General features: G+C 33.7%; 8 protein-coding genes and 1 pseudogene across 10 annotated transcripts; 6 read left to right on the top strand and 3 right to left on the bottom strand.

Annotated features, from left to right (window-relative positions):
- Positions 1–794: 794 nt before the first annotated feature.
- On the top strand, positions 795–2,891 carry LOC130503493 (putative two-component response regulator-like APRR6). The gene is made up of 6 exons (XM_056998113.1): positions 795–933; positions 1,036–1,425; positions 1,498–1,574; positions 1,657–1,855; positions 1,947–2,039; positions 2,179–2,891. Exons 1-6 carry the CDS (start codon positions 795–797, stop codon positions 2,889–2,891), a joined length of 1,611 nt encoding a protein of 536 aa, XP_056854093.1.
- Positions 2,892–7,410: 4,519 nt separating this feature from the next.
- Positions 7,411–8,412, top strand: LOC130503492 (uncharacterized). The gene is made up of 3 exons (XM_056998112.1): positions 7,411–7,581; positions 7,660–7,868; positions 7,968–8,412. The coding sequence occupies exons 1-3, from the start codon at positions 7,489–7,491 to the stop codon at positions 8,278–8,280; spliced, it is 615 nt and encodes a 204-aa protein (XP_056854092.1). The 5' UTR covers positions 7,411–7,488; the 3' UTR covers positions 8,281–8,412.
- Positions 8,413–9,068: 656 nt separating this feature from the next.
- LOC130503489 (reticulon-like protein B14) lies at positions 9,069–10,229 on the top strand. Its single transcript, XM_056998107.1, has 5 exons — positions 9,069–9,228; positions 9,323–9,509; positions 9,577–9,706; positions 9,808–9,877; positions 9,956–10,229. Exons 1-5 carry the CDS (start codon positions 9,150–9,152, stop codon positions 10,123–10,125), a joined length of 636 nt encoding a protein of 211 aa, XP_056854087.1. The 5' UTR covers positions 9,069–9,149; the 3' UTR covers positions 10,126–10,229.
- On the bottom strand, positions 10,151–11,520 carry LOC108823307 (protein CANDIDATE G-PROTEIN COUPLED RECEPTOR 7-like; annotated as a pseudogene).
- A 1,004-nt stretch (positions 11,521–12,524) lies between these two features.
- Positions 12,525–14,021, bottom strand: LOC108823306 (acyl-acyl carrier protein thioesterase ATL3, chloroplastic). The gene is made up of 5 exons (XM_018596479.2): positions 13,740–14,021; positions 13,504–13,604; positions 13,046–13,155; positions 12,865–12,960; positions 12,525–12,758 (listed from the first exon to the last, which is right to left on the bottom strand). The coding sequence occupies exons 1-5, from the start codon at positions 13,913–13,915 to the stop codon at positions 12,639–12,641; spliced, it is 603 nt and encodes a 200-aa protein (XP_018451981.1). The 5' UTR covers positions 13,916–14,021; the 3' UTR covers positions 12,525–12,638.
- Positions 14,022–14,774: 753 nt separating this feature from the next.
- LOC108828404 (endonuclease 2) lies at positions 14,775–16,466 on the top strand. Its single transcript, XM_018602088.2, has 9 exons — positions 14,775–15,002; positions 15,079–15,250; positions 15,352–15,462; positions 15,549–15,604; positions 15,688–15,771; positions 15,871–15,963; positions 16,036–16,100; positions 16,186–16,259; positions 16,330–16,466. The coding sequence occupies exons 1-9, from the start codon at positions 14,880–14,882 to the stop codon at positions 16,428–16,430; spliced, it is 879 nt and encodes a 292-aa protein (XP_018457590.1). The 5' UTR covers positions 14,775–14,879; the 3' UTR covers positions 16,431–16,466.
- Positions 16,467–16,503: 37 nt separating this feature from the next.
- LOC130503491 (universal stress protein A-like protein) lies at positions 16,504–17,523 on the bottom strand. The gene is made up of 4 exons (XM_056998111.1): positions 17,259–17,523; positions 17,013–17,104; positions 16,816–16,937; positions 16,504–16,721 (listed from the first exon to the last, which is right to left on the bottom strand). Exons 1-4 carry the CDS (start codon positions 17,521–17,523, stop codon positions 16,643–16,645), a joined length of 558 nt encoding a protein of 185 aa, XP_056854091.1. The 3' UTR covers positions 16,504–16,642.
- LOC108828406 (protein AE7) lies at positions 17,507–19,083 on the top strand. 3 transcript variants are annotated; one of them, XM_056998109.1, is made up of 6 exons: positions 17,507–17,640; positions 17,832–17,979; positions 18,058–18,161; positions 18,264–18,330; positions 18,487–18,532; positions 18,746–19,083. In XM_056998109.1, exons 1-6 carry the CDS (start codon positions 17,606–17,608, stop codon positions 18,844–18,846), a joined length of 501 nt encoding a protein of 166 aa, XP_056854089.1. In that variant the 5' UTR covers positions 17,507–17,605; the 3' UTR covers positions 18,847–19,083. The 3 variants fall into 3 exon arrangements, with proteins under 3 accessions (XP_056854089.1, XP_018457593.1, XP_018457592.1); XM_018602091.2 differs by having other exon boundaries at positions 17,832–18,161; XM_018602090.2 differs by having other exon boundaries at positions 17,832–18,161; positions 18,231–18,330.
- A 3,021-nt stretch (positions 19,084–22,104) lies between these two features.
- On the top strand, positions 22,105–23,473 carry LOC130503490 (transcription factor MYB62-like). The gene is made up of 3 exons (XM_056998108.1): positions 22,105–22,359; positions 22,436–22,565; positions 22,664–23,473. The coding sequence occupies exons 1-3, from the start codon at positions 22,209–22,211 to the stop codon at positions 23,250–23,252; spliced, it is 870 nt and encodes a 289-aa protein (XP_056854088.1). The 5' UTR covers positions 22,105–22,208; the 3' UTR covers positions 23,253–23,473.
- Positions 23,474–24,967: the final 1,494 nt, after the last annotated feature.

Below are 24,967 nucleotides of genomic sequence, written 5' to 3'. Positions count from 1 at the left end.
TAAATTATTTTAACAGATAAATTTAAATTATATTTAAAAATAAAATTTTAATAATATTGTAGATTTTATTTTTTCTTATAAATATTTTAATATAATTTGGTTTAATTAAACATAAAATTAAGATAAAAATAATTTTTCATTTTAATTTATATTTAAAAATATGCATGTATATATTTAGAATTATAATCTTAGATAGATTTTTATATATGTTTATTTTAATCAAATATATTAAAATACAATTTTATAAAATTGCATAATCATCAAAAATTAAAATTAAACAGTGATTTTACGATTAAAATTTTATAATTTTCTAAAAAATTGTATACATTTTTTGAAAATTTTACTAATAAAATTGTATAATTCAAAGATACAGAACTAATTGATATTTCGAAACATGTAATGTTATATTTGAATATGTATTTATTTTAATGATGATATATGAGTTATTACCGTATTCTAAAATAAATCAAAAATATAAATCAATATTAAATATAATATATGAGTTATTACCATGTTTAAAATTTTTAATAAAAATATAAATTAACATTAAATATAGTTTTACCTGTCATATTAAGTTATAAGCTATGTCATCAATTTTAATAGTCATATCATATTATTTTTATGAAAATGATTGTGAAAATGACATATGGCAAAATCACGTCTCAAATAATCTATAAGGGATTGATAATTTTTCATTCACATATTAATGGATCCATATTATTCAAAAAACCTTCATTGGATATGGTACATTTTACCATTTGTTGCATTGTACATCAATTTATATTTTAGATGTTATGAGTGTGAATGGAGCAAGCGAGGCTATATCGGTTATCGGAAAACAAAAAGATATTGGACTTGTTATAGCCAACGTTGAGCTGACCGACTCAAATTATTTTCTCACTGCCATGCACAACAAAGAAATTCCTCTTATACGTAAGTAAATTTAACAAATTCTTATTTTATTTACTCTTTCCATTTTTGTTTCTTGAACAAATGAATCTAACTCTTATATATTTGCTAAAGTGATTGGTACAGAGATAAACATTAAGGAAGCATCAGATCTTTTGACAAAAAGAGCCTGTTTTTGTCTGAAGAAGCCAATTTCTGAAAATGACATCGACAACATGTTGCAACATGTGGTACCTAATAAAAGGCAAGAGTGGGAGAAAATCAACGTAGCTGAAAAACGAGAGAACGTTGTGGAAGAAAGTATGAGGCAGATCCAAGCTTTCAGAGACCACATAAGGAGGCAGGGATCAAGTCAGTCATCTTTGCTAGGAAGACGACCACTCAACAAAACATTCACATCTTCTGAAATGTACCGAAACGGAAGAAGCATAGAAAATGTTGAGAGACGCAAAAATGTATGGACTCGTGACCGTCACATGAAGTTTTTAGCTGCTATATCCATCTTGGGTGAAAAAGGTAACGATTATGTTTCATTTTTGACCAGTTTTCCTTTATTTTTATTTTTTTCTTACACTCGTCATCTTGCAGAGTCTCGTCCCAAACCCATATTAGAGATCATGAATGACTCAAACTTGTCTCAACGCCAAGTTGCTAGCCATCTTCAGGTACGTATATATGCATCTATTCTTCAACATATAATATTGTTCGACTGTTTTTATATATCATTTTATTCTGTAATTGTTTTAGAAATACAAATTTCAAGTTGAGAGAATTAGCAATACATTAACGAGGAATGAATGGAAATCGACGGATAAAACATTTCATTATCCTTCAGATTATGTGTATCCTTTCAAAGCTTCTAACTTAATGAAGAATATCATCGAAAGTAACTCAATGTGGTATTCCCTGAGAAGAAAAAAATGTTCCTCATCATCTACTGTCCAATGTAAGTGTTCTTTTGCTACATGGTTACTTTTCACAGTTCTATAACTTTATATCATGTTTGTGTCAATATTGTTACTTTTGATTAAATGCAGATTCATTTGAAAGATCTGCTGCTGAGAGGAAGGGCAAAATGCCAAAGTTTCATCTAGAAGAAACATCGGGTCTGCATAGTCACTCACTTTTCGGTAACATTATTAAAATAAAATTATACATAAACTTTAATTATGTTCCTTCAGCCACAAATAATGACCCATCTTACAATGTTATTCCTTCTACCAAATAGCAATAGTAGTTTAAGTATTCATATCTCTCATGTGCTTTCAGGTTCAAGTGTTGGTGCATCTAGTTTAGATGCATTCCAAAAGGAATCTGCTCAGATTTGTATTAATCCTAACCCTTCTCAGCCATCTAGCTATGTTCTTGAAACCAATAGGAACCCACTAGATATGAACCAAATGGGTACGGTTTCTCTAGGAGAAAATCATGGTTTTTCTCAAGATACGATTTTAACTAAATCAAACCATTTGGGTTTGGTGTCTGGTGAAACAAGTCATATTGAAACCCCACCTGAAACCGATATAAACCAAATGGATTGGGATTGGATTTTTGCTGAGGCGGATTATGCTATTCTTGAAGATATGACTGTTTCTGAAACCAATAGAACCCAAGTGGGTTTGGGTCCTAGTGAAACAAGTTTTGCTGCGTTGGACAATGTAGCTCCTCCTGCAAATAATACGAACGAGATAGAGTTGGTTCCTTACGAGGAAGGTAATGATATTCCGATTGAAGATCTGGTTTCATTTGATACTGATATGAGCGAGATGGACTTGGACGCATGGTTGGAAAACTATGATTCTTTTCAGAGAGATGTTCCTTTGCTGGCTAGTTGCATCAACCATGATCTTGCCTTCACCCCGGCTACAAGCCAGCATCAAAATATAGAAGCCGCAAATCCAAGGGAGGCTATAGAAGGAGTCAATCATTTGGATGATGATTCAGATCAGAACCTGGATTGGATCGACGATATTTTTGCATGACATGTGTTTTATCGGTGTGAAGGATAGGAGAAGATTTAAATGAGAGGTTCAGAGACTTTGTACTTTTTTATTTATTATGCAAATGTAAAACATGCATTAATATGTATGTACAATAATGTTGAAATTCTATTTTTCAAAAGTTATTTTTCAGATTCTTGAGCGTATCATATATTTTGAGATTCCATTTATGTTTAACTTTTTGGATCACCAATGTTCGTACCGCAAATTAGTCAAATGTTTTTAATTTGACTAAATTTAAACCGTCCATTATATGCAACTTATCTTAAGGCTATGACCAAGTAATAAATGCTCTGTTATTCATCATAAATTTAATGGAAAATACAAAATAAGTATTTTTATTATTAATATTTACTCTTAAAATTGACTATATCATAAAATGGCTATATATCGTATTCAAATATTATAGATATAGAAATGAAATATTTCACCTGAATATGTTTTTTTTACTAAACATCTGAATATGTTGACAAACCAGTTATAGGTATCTTATTATTTTAAGTAAATTTTAAGATGTCCTTGTAGATATCAAATTTTTAAATTTGAGTAAAAGTTCTACAAAATATTCTATGTTGCCTTAATGCTAAATTAGGCATAAAGTATTGGTCAATGACATATTTATGAATAATTATATCAATTTTTCTATAATATAAATAAATTAGTTTTTATTAACTCATTTTCATCAGAAAATGACAAAACAATAAGTATGGTATTTCTACAAAATACAAACTTGGACGTAATATTGTTTGCCAATTTTAATAACGTTACTAAAATATATTGTTATGATTTGTTTTGAAAATATAGTTCATGAATTTAGGGGTGGGCGTTCGGGTACCCGTTCGGGTTCGGATCGGGTATTTCGGATTTTCGGGTATTTCGGTATAGGGATATAGAACCCGTTCGGGTATTTCTATACTTCGGGTCGGGTTCGGATATTTTTAGTTCGGATTCGGTTATTTCGGATCGGGTTCGGATATTTAGATTTTAGAAACAATAAAAATAAAATTTTCAATTTCTTAAGTTTTTTATATTTAAAAATATAGATTTCAGTCAACTGATTTTTCTATTTTTTATAGATTGAATGATTAATATATTTGGAAATAACATTTCAAAAATAAAAATATTAATTTGGCTATTGTTTTGAAACTTTGGATATAACTTTTGTTAATACATGAAACAAAAAGTTTGACATGTATTTTAAATGAATATCAAATTATTTTCTTCATAATTATATGTATTCTATATGATCTTAAAGTATGTGTAACATCAATATAAATATTTTAAATAAAATGAGAAATGTAAACTAGAAAAATAAAGGTAAATATACATATATTCGGTTATCTTCGGATATCCATTCGGGTTCGGGTATTACCCGTTCGGGTTCGGATATCCAATCTCTCCTAACTTAATATCCGTTCGGGTATTTTGCTACTTCGGTTCGGATTTTGGTTCGGGTTTTTCGGGTCGGATTCGGGTGCCACTTCGGGTATCGGGTAAAATGCCCACCCCTACATGAATTTTTTATTAATATTTGATTTAACTACGTAGCAGTTGTCTCTTTGTTACTTGCCTAAAGAAAGAGTTAAGCATGCAAATTCAGTTATAGAAAATCTATCGGAAAATAATGCACGAGAAAAAACCACGTAATAATTTACATACCCACTAAAAAACAACTTTGCAACCCCTGAGAATAGCAACACCAACTATTTTCTTTTTCTTCTTTTGTTTTTGCTAAAATCCAACTATTGTATGTTTTTGCTAAAATCCAACTATGTCCAGTTCAAAAAAAAAATCCAACTATGTTTTTGTCCATATGAATTCTTACATCATTCGTTGCAAATGCATATGTTCACAAAACTGTGTTCCTTCGGTGCATCTCCAACCCAACTCCATTTTTTACTCCAAAATAGAGTAAAAATGAATATGGAGTAAACTATTTTTTACTCATAAATGGAGTAATCTATTTTTTGTTTGTTCATGACTTCATTATCGAGTGAAAAATGGAGTAGGGTTGGAGCAATTTTACTCCATATTCACTTTTATTCCATTTTGGAGAAAAAATAGAGTTTTACATTGGAGATGCTCTCAGTAGTTATAATCTATAAATTATCATAACATCTCTAGTTTTAGTAAATATAGAAATTTACGAATACGAAATATCTCTTACATGTGACCTACCGTTATATATATCATACGAAAATAATGATGATATATTTTCAAATCAATAATCCAGAAGAATTTTTTTTTTTTAATCTAGAAGAATTTTGTAATTCCTAATCCAAGAAAAGCTTTTCTCGCGGTCCCTGATGAGAAGAAAACAATTAGCTCTGGAGAGTACAAAATATTGATGAAGTCAAGTATGTCAATGATATGAGATTTGAGTATTGTCGACTCTTGACTCTTGACTCTTGAAGGGTGGCTTTGCTCGATTTAAGATGAGTATCATCTTCAACAAAACATTCAGCCGTGAAAAATATGGTTTTCGAGCTGACAAAAAAAAATCTAGTTTGGAAGCCCAATGGGTCTGTACTTAACACGGGCTAGTATCTTAAAGATATTCTAATGGGTAACCGGGACTTGGTATCACCGGTAAAAGGACAGAGTGGGGCCGACAACTTAGCGGTGATCCAGCTATTCCGGCAGAACATATTGATCTTTGTCAAAAGGGAGAGGCTCCTCCTGCCTAGAACGACCTGAAGAATCTTTTTAGAAATTTCTTCTGATTGCTGCATTTTTGTATTTACTCCACAATTGTAACTTGTAAGATTAATAACTCAGCAAATTACAATGGGCGTCTTCTTTGGATGATTACTTATTTCTTCCAAAATGACATTGAAAGGATGAGCTAAGATTAATAACTCAGCAAATTACAAATGGGCGTCTTCTTTGGATGATTACTTATTTCTTCCAAAATGACATTGAAAGGATGAGCTAGCAATGATGGAGACACTCAAACAATTAAGATCAATAATCATTAGTGTATCAAAACAAATTCTATTTATATTTAATCTATTAAATATAAACGAAAATGTTAATATTTTGAATAAATATCTTAAAAGTTTCAGAAATTCATATTATAAGATAATTTATTAAATATGAAATCTTGGTGTACAATTTCAGCTTTTCTTTTTCTTTTGAAATATTCACTATAATCTAATAATATATTTTATATTCATACTCTAATCAAAATATCAAAAAATATTAAAAAGTTAGAAATATTAGATATTAAAATATTTCTTACAAATTTTTTTGAAATATATTACACTCTCCATCTCATATTAAGTTTTATTCTAAAATTAAAAATTGGTTTTTATTTTAAGTACTATTTGTGCAATTGTCAAACTTTTAATTTTATTTTTATTATTCCATTAACATAAAAATAAAATAAAATATTTAATTATTTTGAGTATATATAAAAAACTTTATAATGTTAAACAAAATACTAATATACTATGATACGATTTGCTCTCAGTCCAAATCTATCTTATTAAAACAGAAACATTTTGTTGGACCTAACTACTGTTTTGTAAGATTTAAATTAAATACACTTTTTTACAAAGTTATATTCACATGCATTCATTAATAAGCCCTCCCTTATATTTTGATTGGTTTAGGAAATAAATGGTCAAAACGTTAGTTAAAAGATTTGAAATATATTCATGTGCATAAAATTAGTAACTCCATCTTTTCATTATTAAATTGCTGCATAGTTGCATACGACTACTACAATTTTAAAAGTTTCCTCGGGTTGTACATAATGTATATAATGTACAAATATTTATGTAGATTCTATTTACCTGTATTTTACATAATGTCTAATTTTATTAAAATTGAATTTAATACAGAACCTTAGAAATACATATAAATTTTGAGAAGGTATATTTCTTAATATAATATAAAATATAAGAAAAAGCTCTGATATAAGTTTTCAATTATATAGTAGTCAATTATAAATATTCATCATAATTTTTTGCCAGCCTAAATGTTCATTCTATAAAAACCCAAAAGTTTAACAAATGTTTGATTACTTATTTTATCTTAATTTAGAGATATTAATAAAATTGAAAATTATGTGTATATGCACGGATCTGAATAATAATATTAACTAGACATATATAATAATATTATATAGATTAATTAGACACATACGTAAGGTATAAAAATCAATGAACCAACTAATATCAAATATTTTTTTAATAGAATCGATTTAACATTTGAAATTTATTTAAATAGATGCCATAATAATATTTTGTTAAAAAAATTATTTTTGAACATCGGTTCATATCACAAATTCATCTCGATTATCGCCATGGTTAGTAGATTTTTCATCTCAAACTGATCAAACACAATTTTCAACAATTTAGAGGTTCTTATTCAATCCGCGCTTACAAAATAATAAAAACCCGCCCGACCGGGCGGGTCATGATCTAGTATTAATGTTAAAAATCGAAAAAAGGAAAAAACAAATATCAAGACACTTTAGTGTCTGTCTCTTCGCACTTGACTAAAGCACTAAAGAGACAAAAAAGGCTCTAAAGAAAAGAGAGAGAAGAGAGAGAGAGAGCAGAGAACGAAATCAATGGCGGTTTCCGTTCCCATCCTCGCCGTCGTCACTTCCCTTCACCTCCTTGCCTTCGTATTCGCCTTCGGCGCCGAACGACGCCGTAGCACCGTACTCTTCTCTTTCACTCTCTCTCTTTCTTTCTATTTTTTTCGATTAAAATCATTTCTTCTTATCTCTTATGCACAGGCTCTAATAGCGCCCGACCAGTACGACGACCAGACCTTCTGCAAGTACGGAACAGCCGCCTCGACGGTGTACGGCATGTCCGCGTTCGTGCTGCTCCTCGTCAGCCAAGCGGTGGTTAACGGCGTCACCAAGTGTCTCTGCTGCGGAAAGGGTCTCGTCACCGGCGCTTCTTACACCGTCTGCGCCATCGTCTTCTTCGTCGTCTCCTGGTAAAAAGACTCAAACTTTATTCTAAAGAATCGAACTTTGAATCTGACCCAAGAGAAAACTTGATTCCACAGATCTTGAGTTTCTTTCTTTTTTTGCAGGGTAAGCTTTCTAGGTGCGGAGGCGTGTTTGTTAGCTGGATCGGCGAAGAACGCTTACCACACCAAAAGCAAAGGCGTGTACCAAGAAGGCAAAACGCTTTCGTGTGCGGTCTTACCCGTTGGTGTGTTCGCTGCTGGAGCTGCTCTGACTCTCATGTCTTTGATTGCGACCGTTTTGTACCTCTTGGCTCATTCCAAGGCTGACACTGGTGGATGGGAGAAGCATCATGACGATGGGATTGGTATGACTGCTGCTGCTCCTTCTGCAGATGCTCCAAAGCAGCAGCAGAACACCGATTTCGACAAGGTTTAAACAAACATAACTTACTGTTGGGGTATAAACCATATAAAAATGTTGTTGTTGTTGTTGTTATAATTTGTTCATATAAACTCTTTGTATCGTTAGATGTATTGTTGGCTTATATGTATGTCGCCGTATCTGAAACTTGGACTGTTCTCAGCTTCTCTCTTAAACCTCCTCATCTAGGATGCTAACAGGCTTGGGCGTATAGACCTAAAATATAAACCGAAAATGAACAAGAACCGAACTGAAAAATAGATCCAAAACCAAACCAATGTTCATAAATAACCGAATAAATTTTATATTCCTCTTGATGTTTTAAGAAGTTTTGTATATTTCAATGTATAAGATGTTTTCATTTTTTGGTAACTTTTAATTTTAGTAAAAACTGTAGCTAATAGTATTTTGTTTAATTGGTTAAAATATTTTTACTTTATATTTTAGTGATGTTTCTAAACAAAAAAATATTTTTTCTACATTTAAAAATTTTAGTGATGTTTCTAACGGTTTCTATATCTTTAGAATTGAAAATTTGAAAATCGAAAAAACATCTTCGAACTAAAAACTGAACGCTTAGGCCTAATGCCAACAATCAGGGCTCGTAAGTCATAACGGTTTGGTGCTAATCTGTTAGGCCCAGTGTTCCTAGACTAAACTTGGAATATACACTTGCATGAGAAAGGGTTTAAAGTTTAAACAAAGATGAGACTTTGCAACATGCTAAAGCCATACCTTTCCTAAATCTCAAATAGCTTTTCTTCTTTATGAATCCAAGAATAAATCCTTTCTTATCCATATCTATAAAGACCTCTGAAAATCTTAGAGTTTAGCTAACAAAAAGGTTACTGTTGTTTATTATAAAACGCAAAACCAAAATAATTATGGCCGAAAGAAATGAACATGGAGCATCTTCATCAAGAAGACGAAGATCTCTGTACCACAACCTAGGAGGAGGACACTGTAACAACATACATATCTTTCTTACTTTATTACTATACATCTTTGTTCTTTAAATCATCCTATCTGACCAATATTTCTCTTGAGATGTTGGCAGTTGCTGATATAATGTTCTGGAGAAACAAGAAAGAATCAGGAACAATCTTGGCGGTTTTCACATTGATATGGTTCTTATTCGAAGTGGTTGAGTATCCTTTCATCACTTTCCTCTGCCAGATTCTATTGATCTCCATCTTCATATTCTTTATCTGGTCTTACATTGGCTCTTCGCAACTAATCAAGCGGTACGAAAAAAAGTTTAACATTTTTTTATGAAACCAAGGCACTCAAAGAACACGACGTGTCGTGCAGGCAACCACCAAGTATCGACGACCTAAAGATCTCGGAATCAACTTGGAGAGTCTTGTTCGATAAGATAAACTGGTTCATCATCAAACTGTATGATGTTTCAAGTGGAACAGACTTCAGACTCCTAGTTTTGGTATAAAGATCAATATATACATCTTAATCTTTTTAAAAAGAATATTAATTTCAACTCAAGATTTTTTGGATTAAAAACTCGTGTGACACGTTCTGTTTCAGGCCGTTGTTTCACTTTGGATGTTATCAGTCGTTGGAAACTATTTCAGCTCTCTAACTCTGTTATACATAGGTGAGTCTTTATGATTTTATCTATGTTCAGACATTAAAATAATTTACAAAAAATGTTTTTATGATTTTATTGGTGAAGTATTTGTGGGACTGGAGACGATACCAATGCTGTATGAGCTATACGAAGAAGAGCTGAACTATGCAGCAAGTAAAAGCGGGAAGAACATGAAGAAGCTCTTTGACAAGTTCAACTCTAAAGTCATTAACAAGATCCCTAAAGCTACTGGTAAAACTAAGAGGCGTATGTAACGTAATGCAATATAAAAACTCAGTATAAGTATAAAGCACTAAGCGTTTTACGTTACCATTAATACAAAATTATACTATGCAATGGTAAAGACATTCATCAGGTTCTACATAAGTTTCTTAACAACACAAACTAAAACAAAACCAGGTATTGCATTCTAACAAAATTTAAAAAGACAAAAAAAAAACAAGCCATATAATGATCTGATTTACTTCTCAATCACCCCATGCTTTCTTACAATTCAAACTCGTCTTCGAGCTTCAACGCCTCAGCAGCAGCCTCTTCTTCATCATCATCAACAACAAAGTAAGGGTTATGCACCTCAGGCCTGAACTTATACCCAGTGAAAAGATAAAACCCCAAGGTAGCCAACTCGCTGGCAACAACACTAGTCCACATATACTTGTAAGAGGTAATAGTCTCCAACGCATACACGACGACGCGAGTAAAATATATATAACAGATCACCACAATATAGTAGTGCCTAAACAGAGTCAACTTCACCAAGTTCACAGCCGCCTTCCCGTCAGTCTTGGCCGCCTCGCGCAAGTTCTTGATAGACCACACAATGGGAAACAAAACGGCGCAGCAGCAGACGACGTCGACAAGCAAAAAGATCTGTTTCCAAGTGACCCAGTCTTGCCCGTAGGGTCCCGTCTCGTCGATAACGACCTGGGCGAAGTTGGCTACGACCTGGAGTGGTATGACGATCATCAGCACTTTTTTTTCCTTGTCCTGCAAGTAAGGCTTCAAGAAAGACCATCTCGCCCGGAGCCGCCGTTCTTCCTACCTTCGAGGTTGTACATGGCGGATCTGACGTCCATGGTGACTTTGACATTCTGGAGGCAGTTGGAGAAGACGAGGGAGTACTGATCGGCGTCGTTCTCGGTGAAGACGGTTGAGAAGGAGGTGTTCTTGTTGAGTCTGTTGAAGGTGAACACGTGCTTGACGAGATCCGACTGGAGGGCGCACGTGATCTCTTTTTCCTCGAGCTGCTGGATCACGTGCCCCCAGGCGTCGCGCGTGCAGAGGAAGAAGCCGACCTTGGAGAGGTCGAGGTCCGGGTTGGTGTTGGAGAGGGAGATTTTGGAGGCGTCGAGCTCGAGCCGGCCTGTGTGTGTGAATCCGAATTCGTCCAGGGGGATGATGGGCCGGTCATCGGATCGGATCTCGGATTTGCGGATCTCGGCGAAGGATGTGGTGGTTGCGAGGAGGAGGAGGAGATCCATGATGCAGTTGTGTTTCTTCCTGTTATGATCCAGGCCGTTAGTTAATAGATGTGATTCGTGAGAGCGAACGAGAACCGTACGATCTACTAGGGCTGGGCATTTTATCCGTTAAATTTGATTCGATTCGTTATCCGTTGCTATTCGATTCGAAAATTCCGAATATCCGTAAGCTTTCGAAGCAAAGCAAATACTAAAATTCAATATCCGTCAAAATCGAAGCAAATCACAAATATTAAAATTTTGGGAAGCGAATATCCGATCCGATCCGTCAATATATAAATACATGTATATTTTGATTATATTTAAAGTTTTAAATGTATAAAATTATATAATTATTATTCTAATATATTATTTGATAGATTCTATTCATATTATTACTTATATAAAAGTATTACATAAAAGGAAGAGAAAATATTTACGATAATTATAATTTTTTTTTAAGTTTTGTGTTATTATAATTTTAACTAAGTTTAAAAATTTACAAAATATGAATATTCATTGCTTTTTTTAATTTTTATCTTTTATATCATGCAAAAAATATATTTTACAAAACAAATTTGTATCAAATTTTTAAGATTATTTGTATTAATCAAAACAAATGAGAGATCCGAAGTATCCGCGAATATCCGCAAATATCTATTTATTTTCCGTATATCCGTTTTTCCGAATATCCGTATTTTTCCGAAGCAAAGCAAATCGAAAAATCAGATATCCGTAACATTCGAAGCAAATCACAAATACCTTCAAAAACCCGAATATCCGATCCGTGCCCAGGCCTACGATCTACGCAAGTTAAATTGGATCTTGTATCGTTGACGTTGACTATGTACTGGTTCGGTTTGGCCCTATTAATTAGGCTATTAATACCAAAATTATTATTTAAGTTAGTTGATCAGTTGGCGCCGTGTAATGTAACTCTAAAACTATATTCTACTCTATGAGTGAAGTAATTATAATTAACATTTGCGCAATCATGCGTCATCTCCTGCAATATAATCTACATTTGTATTCTACTTCACTGTCCAAGACAGCTCTTGTTTTCACTTGAATTTCACACTATTCATGTTCAAGTTTTGTGTGTACTATTTGGATGTTTTAACTGTATTTTTGTACTGTTTTGCATTTTCTTTCAAGGTTGCATATTTTTTTTCTTTCACATCCAAGTATGCAGCTCAGGAAATATACATTTATATTTTCATATATAGGATTAGGGGCACATTCAATAACATTAACTGGGCTCATTGGAATACAGTAAGATCATGATGAGAATGTGGGGGTGGCAGAAATCAGACAGCGTCTTCTTGCCGTTGGAACAGAACAAATTTAGAGCGGATGTGAGGAGGGATACGAACAGGACGGTAATTGTTGTCAAGCCACACAGCTACACCTGTTGCCTCTAATACAGGCTGATTTTGTTCGTGTATCCCATATATCAAATGATTCCATATCAGTAGACAACATTTTTTAACAAATCAACAAATAAAAAAGGGGCTTAAATGAGAAGAAGCTAACCTCTAGATTTGGAAGTTTGAAGATGAAATGATCAAAGTAAATACGCGCAGCAGATAACCCCGACACCCTCGCTTTCACCACAAACCTGTCTCCGCTCTGGTGCTCAAAAGCAAATGAAAATGAGTTAACATACAAAATGTTGAGGAATGTTCCAAGGAGGAAGAAGAGGAAAGGAGATTACGCGTAAAGGAGCAAGGAACTTAATAGACAACTCAGAAAGGGCTAAGGCTTGGCCAGAGCGTGCGACTTCATCACAGTTGATACCGATACTCTCCAGAAACTCGTGTCGGGCTTCAGTAAGAAAAGATGTACATAAGAATCAAGAGTTGGTAAGAATAGGAAATTAGGAATCATCAATTCAATCGTCCATTTTGAGATACAGAACTATATGTTAGATTTCTCAGGTAATTATATGGACCGTTGCTGAAAATGTGAAATGGACATAGCTCAAAGAATAGGACTATGGACTTCCTAGCAAAATCAACACCAAATATGGGCAGATAAAGCTGCATGATCAAGACTCTAAAACGAAAACTAGGCTCATAACTTTGAACATGCAGACACGAATTCTGAAAGCAATACACACTTGTTGACATAATAACATGTTGTTCGAAAGAAGCAAGCAAGCAACATTGTTACCGTGTTGGCAGTAGTTAGCGTAGACAGCATTGTTGACAACACCAAACTGATCCAATTCGTAATCACGAACTTTGAGCTCTACCTCGTGGAACCCGCTCATTCTTTGCAAAAACCAACACTTTTTTGCATCAGAAATAATATTTTTACAATGTGGCCTTGTTGTTATATATCGCAATTCTGATCGATCTTCCAAGAAACTCTGGATTTTAATACACAATTTAGAGATGCAAATTTACCCTTTGCCACCATTGAGATCGAGAATTGCGAGGGGTTTGATGGTTTTTGAGCTCCGGAGAGGTAAATTAAGGGATCGCCTTGACGAATAAGGGAACATCACCGGCCGTTTAAGTAGATTGGGAGGTGATGCCGTCATAGGCATAGCTGGAACCGCCGTAAAGGTGAACTGAAGCATCTCAGATGCGAATTCTTTTTTTTCTTTTTTTTGGAGTGACAATTTTGACAAATGTATGATTGGGTGGTTAGGTTTGGTGTGAGAGGAACTTTTTTTTTAGTTCGGGAAAAGCTTGTTCTTGTTGTGAAAATTGGTTTCAGTTTGAAAAAGCTAATTGGTTTAACTGACCAGTTTCAATTTGCCTAACCGATATTTAAATAACCAAATTGGTTTAACTGAGCTTTATGGAGTATAACAAAACTGGTTTAATTGATTTTTTTTGTTACAATTTAGGAGCCGTAACATTCATGTAATCATGTATAACCCTTCTTTATTTAAAAACCAAAAAAGGTAATTTTCATATAGTATATTTAGATAAATGAATGATATATTCTGTAAAGAATATGATTACATTAATGACACAGATTGGATAGATAACTAAAAAATAAGAAATACTCCTTCTGTTTTTAAAAGATAGTCTTTTTAGTGTTTTTACACATATTAAGAAAACGTATTAAATCACTATAATAAATTTATTATGTTTTGTAATTTTTAATTTTCAATAACTTTTAACCAGTAGTAAACTAATAAAATCAATTAATTTTCTTAAAGTTTACATTTTTTTCATTGAAAACATAAAACAACTGTCTTTTAAAAATATTTTTTTTTCTAAAACAATTATCGTTTAGGAAGGGAGGGAGTAACATTTGTTTCCCGGACAACCAATCTGGTTTCACACAGGATTCATTTCCTCAACAGAAAAAAAAAGATTCCATATCTACCAAAATATAATATACCATTTTTTCACTTTGACCTTAACAAGCTTTTCACACCAATACACACATCTTTGATCTTTCCTCCATAAAGATCTGCGGATTCACTTCCTTATACGTCTCCATTCTTCATCACCATATAACCTACAAGAGCCAAATGAAAAACTCCACCATCTCCTAAGAAACAAAAGTACATTTCAAAGAACTCTTAAATGGCAAACCAAACATGTTTATTACATGTAGTGATGATCATCACTGCTTTGTTTCTTTACTCAGCACCTAACGTCCATGGCTGGGGTATTGAAGGCCACACCATCACCTGCAGAATCGCTCAGGTTCTTGATTTGTTTATAGTCTTCATCTTTCGGTTGAATATCAAAATATTAACTAATAAGTAAGGGAGAAGAGCAGGCTAGGTTGGATGAAACTGCAGCAAAGGCAGTGAAAGAGCTGTTACCTGAATCTGCACAAGGAGACCTGTCAAGCTTGTGTGATTGGGCTGATCGTGTCAAGTTCAGATACCATTGGTCTTCTCCTCTTCATTACATCAACACACCTGATGTTTGTTCCTACCAATACAATAGTGAGAGTTCTTTTTTTTTCCATAATCATCAATATACAAAAGTGAGAGGATCTTCAACCACATTTTCTTATGGGGCTTTGTTTGTTTTTGGGGTCTTAAAGGGGACTGCAAGGACGAAGATGGAGTGAACGGAAGATGCGTTGCAGGAGCCATCTACAATTACACCACACAGCTTCTTAGTTACAACACTGCAGCTGCATCGACGCCACAATGTACCTTCGAAACTTATCCACACCAGTTCCCTCATCTCCCATCTCCCTCACATGTTTTCTCTTCCTTTTTCTTTTTTTGTTTTCAGACAACTTAACAGAGGCCCTGCTCTTCCTGTCTCATTTCATGGGTGATATCCATCAGGTATAAACCATAAACTCGATCCAGATAACCACAGTTTGGTATCTGGGGTGTGTGTCTAAATAGCATAGTTACAAAATATGCAGCCTCTACATGTGAGTTTTGCTTCGGACAAAGGAGGGAACACCATCGAAGTGCATTGGTACACGAGAAAAGCTAACCTTCACCATGTAAGAAAACAAAAACAAAAACAAACTTTTGACAAACGCCTGTAAAACTTGGACATCAGATATCATATTGCAAAGTTCTGACGCTTTAGATTCACACAGATTTGGGATTCCAGTATTATCCAGACCGCTGAAGCAGATTTTTATAACTCCGAGCTAGATGGCATGGTGGATGCAATCAACAAGAATATCACGGTACTCCGATCTTTATCTGCATAGTTCAAGGCGTTTCTTACTCTGTTGATCACATTATTCAACAAAATGCAGACAGAATGGGCAGATCAAGTCAGTAGGTGGGAGAGTTGCACAAGGAAGACAGCATGCCCAGACATGTAAGTCAGATACAAACATTATTACAGTACCTCCTTCAAGTAAGCAAGAAACCAGATCTCAGCTTTCGCTTGCTTTCTTCTGCAGCTATGCATCCGAGGGAATCAAAGCAGCTTGTGACTGGGCATATAAAGGAGTAACGGATGGAGATACTCTAGAAGGTAAATATTCCACCAAACAAAACTATTGATGATTCACAAAGTAAAGAAGCTAACAATGTCCTCTTCGCAGATGAATACTTTTACTCACGCCTGCCAATAGTGTATCAGCGCTTAGCACAGGGAGGGGTGAGACTAGCAGCTACACTTAACAAGATCTTCGGCGGAAGCTGAGTTTATTAGCATTTGATTGTTACCGTCTTAAAAACTAAACATTGGAACAAAGAGAAGAGCACAGCAAAGCTCGTTATCAATCAAACTAATAATATATTTATTTGCTTTCACAAAGTTTCTTCAAACATAGTAGTATACAAGCAAAGCATTATTCTCAATATGTTTTACACAACACACATACAGTTCTTGAACATTGTCTGAGGGAAGGGTCCTCAAGCCTTAGTCCTCACCACAAGAACAGGGCACTTAGCCTTGTTAACACAGTAATTGCTAACACTCCCAAGGAAAGTCCTGTCCACACAAACACATTATCATCATCTTCCAAAATCTTTAAAAAACATTTCAAGAATCATCTTAATGTTCTTATATACACAAACAAACAAACCTTTCTAGTGCCCCTTTACCATGGCTCCCAACGATAAGCAAATCAACACCAAGCTTCTCAACAGCATCACAGATCGCTTCTTTAGGGTTTCCAAACTCCATCACCTTCTTTGGTGTAGTAACCTATTAAACAACACAAGCCAGATATTATTAATGTGACCTCTATACAAACAAAACAAAGAGATCTAAAATACAAACCCCGCTCTCAGCGCAAATCTTGGTCCCTTCATCAATCCGATTCAACGCTGCGTTTTTGTAGTTCTGCTGCATTGAGTTTATCAGCTCTATCGCTGCAAAAACAGGAAGAGAAACACTTTTTTCAACACTAGCATGTGCACGGCACGTGCGTGTGTGTGTATCCGATAGGTTCATAAAAAAAAAAAGTAAACAACAAATAAAAATCGCCGAGATCGGATTGCTAAGAGAGAAGGAAGAGATACTAACGAGCGGCGCCGTAAGAGGAAGCGTAGACGGAGCTGAGATCGAGCTGAGGCTGAGCGGTGAAGAGGATGATATCGGAATCGGCGAGGCTGTCTTTGAGATACGCGAGCGTCCATCGGAGAGCGTGTTTGCTGCAATCGCTTTCGTCGATCGCCACCATCACCTGCTTCTTCCCGTTTTTCTTCTCTTCCGCCATTGTTTTTCTTCCTTCCTTCTTCCGATTGAGTTTTGAGTTGACTACAGTTTTGATCATTTTAGAGAGATACATAGAGAAAGAAGAAGAAAGCACGTTGTGATGACGTGTCTATCTACAAAGAAGCCCACGTGACTCTTCTGGAAACTCAAGTTAAATGGGCCTGGCCCAACTTCAACTTTCTATCATCAGGTCCGGTCCATATAAAATTATCAAATGAACAGCTTAATTTGTCTTCGTCTTCCACCAGCGCTCCTCTCTCTCTAATCGAATTGAAGTCATTTTGCGTTAAGCTTCCCTGATCGATTCCTAATAATACTTGTGTTTGTCTCGTTAGGGTTTTTCAATTCTCAATTGGAACTTGTTTTTTTTTTTGTTGGCAGAGAGGGAAGGAAGAAAATGGTTAATGGATTAATCAACGAGAACCCGATCGTGTACGAGATAAAACATCGTCGTGATGTTCGTGCCGATTCCAGCAGCAGTACCAATGAGCTCTCGGTAGATGCAATCGATCATCTCGAAGTTTTCGATATCCTTTGCAAAGCTTATTATGTATATAGGGATCATTATTTTTTTGAGTTTTTAAACTTAACATATTGTTCGGAACATCATATAAGAGATATAAAAGATCCAGAGCATCCTTACTCTCTGGAACAACTCAAAGTCCTTACAGAAGATTCTGTTGAAGTTGATGATTCCAAGAGTCATGTTAGGTTTGGTTACAAAGAATGATATTTTAGTTGGAGCCAAGTTTGTGCTGAGATGATGCCATTTTCTTATAGGGTTACGTTCACTCCAACGGTGGAACATTGTAGCATGGCAACTATTATTGGTCTCTGTGTCCGCGTGAAGCTTATGAGAAGCCTTCCTCGTCGTTACAAGGTACAACCTTCTTTTTAGCATACTGAGTTTTTTTTTTTTTTTGGCTTGAGTGCTAAGCTATTTGTTATGATGATTGTTAAGAGTTAGAGAATACAGCTTTTGAGCATTTGCAATTTTGGCTCAATCACTTTGGAACTATTCTTTTTTTTTTGCCAGATTGATATAAGGGTAGCCCCCGGTACTCATGCAACTGAGGCTGCAGGTATCTCATTTTTCTTTATCCTTTTGTCTGCGTCTTTTTTTTTTATAGACCTTCATATAGTAGTAGAGTGACAAAGAGCAAGTTTCAGTTGATTCTCATAAAACAACGCTTGATGATGCGCCAAAAGCAGTAGATCCATATTTAGTTTGAAGTCCATGAGCACAAGTGAATTTGGTAATAGAACTTATGGTTTCTTCCTCTGAAAAAATGCAGTCAATAAACAACTAAACGACAAAGAGCGTGTGGCGGCTGCACTAGAGAATCCAAACCTTGTGGAGATGGTCGATGAATGTCTATCTTCATCATTTGAATGATGCCCTTGATGCTCTCGAGATACACTTTCATATACAGTATGTATATGTCTGCAAATATTTTGATCAGTTACTATACGTTTAGTTTCATGTTTAGTGGAAGACGGGGAATATATCCACAGAACCATCTCAGAAAGGATTATTTCAGATACTCTGCAACAGAACTTGTTGCACGCTTGTTCTTTCACACATTTGTCCCATTTGTTGCCATCTTGTTATGGGTATAACTCGAGTTTTTCAGATTCAGATCAATTAGGTCAAATCAATCCTATTGATTGATACATCTTAACCAAACCAAGGTTTGATAATTTTCGTTTTGATTCAGGTTCATTGTGGTGAACCGATTGTCAGGTTTTTCAAAAGGTGAACTTTTATATTGTGATAAACAATCCAAACTTAACATGTTGATTTCAATTAGTACTGTAGAACTGGACTTTTCCAGAAACTGAGAAACCAAACCGATTAAAATTGAACTCTTAACCATACATCTATTCTATAGACAAAAATTATTGTCAGTAATAGGAGTATCAATATGGTATTGTTGATTGTCTAGTAAAATGGTAATGTTGACACACATGTCAAATCATACTTTATTTTCTTTATCCCTGGTCATTAGGCTTTGCTTTGCATTTTAGGAATGAGTTATCATATCATCTTCAAAAGATTGGTTTAAACAGTAAGTCAGGTATTATTATCCATACCGTATACTCCCTCCGTTTCAATTTATTTGTCGTTCTAGACTTCGGCACACAGATTAATAAAACATTTAATTTTGTATATTTACTAGACAAAAACATTATTACCAGTACACCTAATTAGATTTCAACCAATAGAAAAATAAATTAGATTAAAAAGTCAATAAATTTTGCATTAAAATCATAAAACGACATTTATTTTGAAACGAAAATTTTGCTCCAAAACGACATATAATTCGAAACGGAGGAAGTATTTTAATACACGCACATAGACATTTTTGACTTCTCAGTTTAAAGCGACACCGACCCTTTCCTTATTTTCCCAAAATTATTAATTGTTTAACAAAATAGTTAATACTCCTAGAATATAATCTGAGCTTAAAAGTTTACTGACAAATGAAAACTTAGGAGGACTCTTTGAATATTCAAAGTTTGAAGGATATATGCTTTTTTTGGGCAACAGAAGGATATATGCTATTCGACAAAAGTCAGGATAATTAGCTGGCTTCTAGAAATTGGCATTAACAAAACTAGCTGTCTTTTATCTTTTTTATCATTCACACCATTGATGCAGAAACCTATAATGAAAGAATTTCTGTAAATTCATTATGTCATGATACCGTTTATCAAAACATATCAATACAAAACTGGTGATTGGACCTTGAAAGTATTAGTATGCTGTTTACAAAAAAAGTACATATTAAAAATTATTATTTATTTTAAAAAATTTATCTATTTTTGTTAGTTAAATATAATATACTGTTTTATTAAATTGTTAATTACAAAAATAGTTTATTTATAAAACTGAAAACCCGTTAGTTTAAAACATAGGGGATATAACAAACTAGGCCTAATCTTAAACTCGAGGAAATGTATCATTGTAATATCGAAAATCGATTTCTATATTACAAGGCAAGGCAAGGAATGTAAGAGTTAAGTAAATTCTTTGGCATAATGTTAGGAAATACTGCATTAATCATGAGTGTAAACTTTTCCAGTAAAGTTAATTTATTTAAGAATTTGAACTGTACATCTTCATCTTCTTCCAAGATCCGGTTTCAGATATATATTCTTTCCACGTGAACATCTAATCCATTTAAATCAGTCACCAAATCCGATTCCTTTTACCATCATCAAATGAAACTGCATCGATACATTATATTATTCTATACTTCTCATTAAACATATAGTTCATTGCAATTATAGGTAGCTACTTTATCTTTACAAGATCATATTCTGATGCGTTATATATACATCTAAGATCCGCGTTTTACACAGAATAAATATTGTATATACAAATTACTTTTATATTATTGTTTATCTTATTTTTACATCTTATGAAATAATATAATAAATAAATTTATAATAAATAATTGAATATAAAATTAAATAGACTCAAACACATAAATCAAAATAATCACTCTTATATATTTATAATCATTTTACAGTACATAAATAAAAACAATCATTTTATCTATTTTACATGATATATAATTAAATTTAATTGATATTTACATATATAGTTTATTTTAATATGATTACTTATTCAATAAGGCTTCATACTCATATATATTTTTTAAATGATAGAAGATTATACATGTGGGACTTTATTTTTTTTTAGTAATTTGTAATGATTTAAAAAATTAATACAAATTTCAAAATTAAAATATTAAGTTTTCAATATTTTTAATGCAAATTTTGAAATTAAAATATCATGTATTTTTGTATAGTATATAATTTAATTTAATGATATTAAAATAAATATATATTTGAATCTGATCTTCTATTTAAAGAAAGAAGAAATAATATTTTTGTACATTAATAACTAATTTTATGGAGTTTAATGAAAAGTATATTATATGTTTAGATGAACTAAGTTGTTTTCTAATGAATCTACTAATTTATATGGTGATGACAAATAACATAACTCAAATGTTACAATGTTTCTTTATTAGGGGGATGTATTTAATTTAACATTTGATGTGATTTGATTTTTAATGGAGTTTTAGATGATTTTAATAAGTTGCAGAGATTTAAGTAATTTTTGTTAAACTATTCTAGAATATCACCTAAAACAATGAGATTTGAGTTTTAATTTTTTTTAACTAAGAAACTTCATCCAAACACCCTAAAATCACTTCAAAATTTTAAAATCCCACGACTTAAAATATATAAGAGTGGGTTTTGTAAATAGTATATGGTACGTGGCTCCAGAAATACAGTATTTTTAACTGCATAAAAACACCACCAATATCCGTCACCAACACCAATACAGTATAATTTCGACTAATCCTTTTTTTAACACAAATGCTCGACTAAATACATATGTCAATGTATTCTTCTTTTAAATTTCGTTTTATTTAACAATGGAGTATCCTTTATGAGTTAAACCGAGAAGCTAATTAAGGAATATATTTAAATGAAGTTGAAAACGTGTGACAGTTAAACTCTGCATTGGGAAAAAGCAGACTGGTGGCTCAAGTAAGAACACTTTCCAATACCACCAGACACCAGTTTATAAATTCCCAAGAACATGTGGATTCACTTTCACTTCTCAAAGCCCCTCTTATCTTTTCTCTTTCTTTCTATACAGTCATGCATGCATAGTTCTTACAAATACAAAATATAGAACACATAAATAGCATTTCTAAGGAAAATTGATAGTTTAGTATGGAAAATTCAATGAAGAATAAGAGCTTCAAAGAAAGTGAAGAAGCAGAGCTGAGAAGAGGCCCTTGGACTCTTGAAGAAGACACTCTTCTCACCACTTACATTCTCCACAACGGTGAAGGCCGTTGGAATCTCGCTGCCAAATGTGCCGGTAATTAACTAAAACAATTATTTTGATTTAATATTCGATACTCTTAATTTTACTATAACCACTCTCTTGAAAACAGGGCTGAAGAGAACCGGCAAAAGTTGTAGATTGAGATGGTTGAATTACTTGAAACCTGACATCAGGCGTGGGAATCTAACTCCCCAAGAACAGCTTTTGATACTTGAGCTCCACTCTAAATGGGGTAATAGGTGCGTCACTCTCCAACTCATCATCAAGCCTTGTTTTTATATTACCAAAAAAGTTCCCGACCATTAAACATAATCTATTAACTTGTGTCTTGATTAAGGTGGTCCAAGATTGCACAGTACTTGCCAGGAAGAACGGACAACGAGATCAAGAACTATTGGAGAACGAGAGTTCAGAAGCAAGCTCGACAGCTCAACATCGAATCTAATAGCGACAAGTTCTTTGACGCTGTTCGTAGTTTCTGGGTCCCTAGATTGATCGAGAAGATGGAGCAGAACTCGTCCACTACTTATACTTGTCCCCAAAACAACAACAACAATAATAGCAATAACTCTCTTCTTCTTCCTACTCAATCATTCGAGTCCATGAGCACACAGACATATACAGACTTCTCGTGTCAGAACCCGTGTTTGAGCAACATGGATGGTTCTTCTTCGAGCTCTGCTTTCATGCCTGATCTCACGACAGTTCAACACATTACGGATCACAACACAGTCATCGATGATTCGATGTTTAACCATGAAGGCAATGCTTCTCAAGAACTCACCGGATATATTCCTGGGATGGAGGAATACTATTACACGGGAAATTCAGACATATCAACAGAATGCCACGTGGCGGAAGCGTACGAGAACGTCACACAAGATCCCATGTGGAATATGGATGACATTTGGCAGTTTAGGGAGTGATTATTAAGTCAGTCAAGAGATGCTTAGGCTGGAGCCCACACTACCATGGTTTTATTCATATGTACTAAAGTAATATATTTTCATTTTAGTTCATGAGCAAATGTTGTTAGATATAAAAAAAATGTTGTTAGATATATATAAATGATTGTTTTTTCTGCTAAAAATATAAATGATTGTTTGCTGGGAGTCTTTCAATTTATGTCAAATTTGTATTAATTTTGTTTGCAAATATAAATATTAAGCCGATTTGTTCATACTATATGTACGGACATACTTGTTTACTCAGTATACATGCACTAATCAATCATGTCAAGTTTGTACATGACTAAGCTTGTGGGTAAATAGAATAGAGTTGTCTCTTGTCGTGAATCTTTAGACTTATGTGAATCTTAGTGAAAGGAGAACATATCTAATCTTACCTCAACTGGTGAAAGAATCCAAAAGTTGGGAGTGACTCTATCCAATTTCTTTTTTAAAAATTATGGGGGCCGGATAGGTGATAATTCAAGGACATAATAATTTGTCTCTTCACCAAAATTGATGTCTTATTTTGGAAGATGTTTAAGTGCAAAGTTGACGATATTACAGGAGAGTTTGATTGACATATATCGTTTCTGTGCAATCAAAGAAAAGTTGAACGAAGTACTGATTGTAACATTTGATAAGAAATTACACATTAAGACAACTCCTTGTTGATGTACAAGAGATCATTAACATGATGGATTTGGATTGCACTCATTAACTTGTAGAGTCAATAAAAATTAAAAAAAATAATGTCTATATTTTGTAATTACTTCTGCTTCCATGCACCAGCTATGTCCAATTTAAGTTCAGTATAGGAATAAAGACAAATGACCCATTAGTTATTTATTATGATTACTATCCCAAAAGAGCTTCAACCAAAATGATAGGGAAAGGTGGCTTTGGAGAAGTCTTGTTAAAGAGATCAAATTATTGGAGGTCACTGCAAAAGTCTTTCATAAGTGTATATGGAAAATCCACAATAATTTGAACCCAAAGGTACCACTAAAAGTTGGAACAAACATTGATGCACTTTTGAGAGATCGCAATTGCTTATCTGTTTCATGTAACTATTTGGAATAATATACGGATTTTCTTGCATGTAAATTTAGTATTCTGAATAATAAAAATAAGTGTTTTAACATTGATATTGTCGAATCAAGCAAGAAACGTAGATGCTACGCGACGAATATAATTTTTATTATGTCGGCTATAATGGTTTAGTATCTAAACTGGTACTAACCTCAGATAGAACTCATTAGAGGCTATTAAACTCGAGAAAAGACATGAGTAAGGTGGAGCCAGTTTACTGTATAAGTCAAAATGTTCATTAACTAAGGAGATATTAATGTGTGATGGTTAAGTATGAAGACTAGAGAAGTCAAAGTTCAAGATAACTGTTTGAAGAAGATACACCACTTAAGACCAGCTGTTTTGGTTCATGAAACAAGACATATTTCAACAAAAGTTAGTATGATCATGTCTCAAATCAAAACAGTGTTATATTGGCACCAAATCCCACAACATACGTATACATTGTTATATGTGAAACCCATATACTACTCCAACTCATGTGTTCATTTTCTTGTTCCGTCTTCCGAGTTCACATTCTTCGAACAAAATCAAATCTTTTTTTTTTTTTGTCGGCACTTCCATAACAAAATCAAATTCATCACTTCCATAACTATTTTTAT

Source organism: Raphanus sativus, unplaced genomic scaffold (genome assembly GCF_000801105.2).
Source record: "Raphanus sativus cultivar WK10039 unplaced genomic scaffold, ASM80110v3 Scaffold0978, whole genome shotgun sequence".
Taxonomy (NCBI): Eukaryota; Viridiplantae; Streptophyta; class Magnoliopsida; order Brassicales; family Brassicaceae; genus Raphanus; species Raphanus sativus.
The sequence above is the reverse complement of the archived record's forward strand: the minus strand, read 5'-3'. Positions and strand labels throughout refer to the sequence as shown.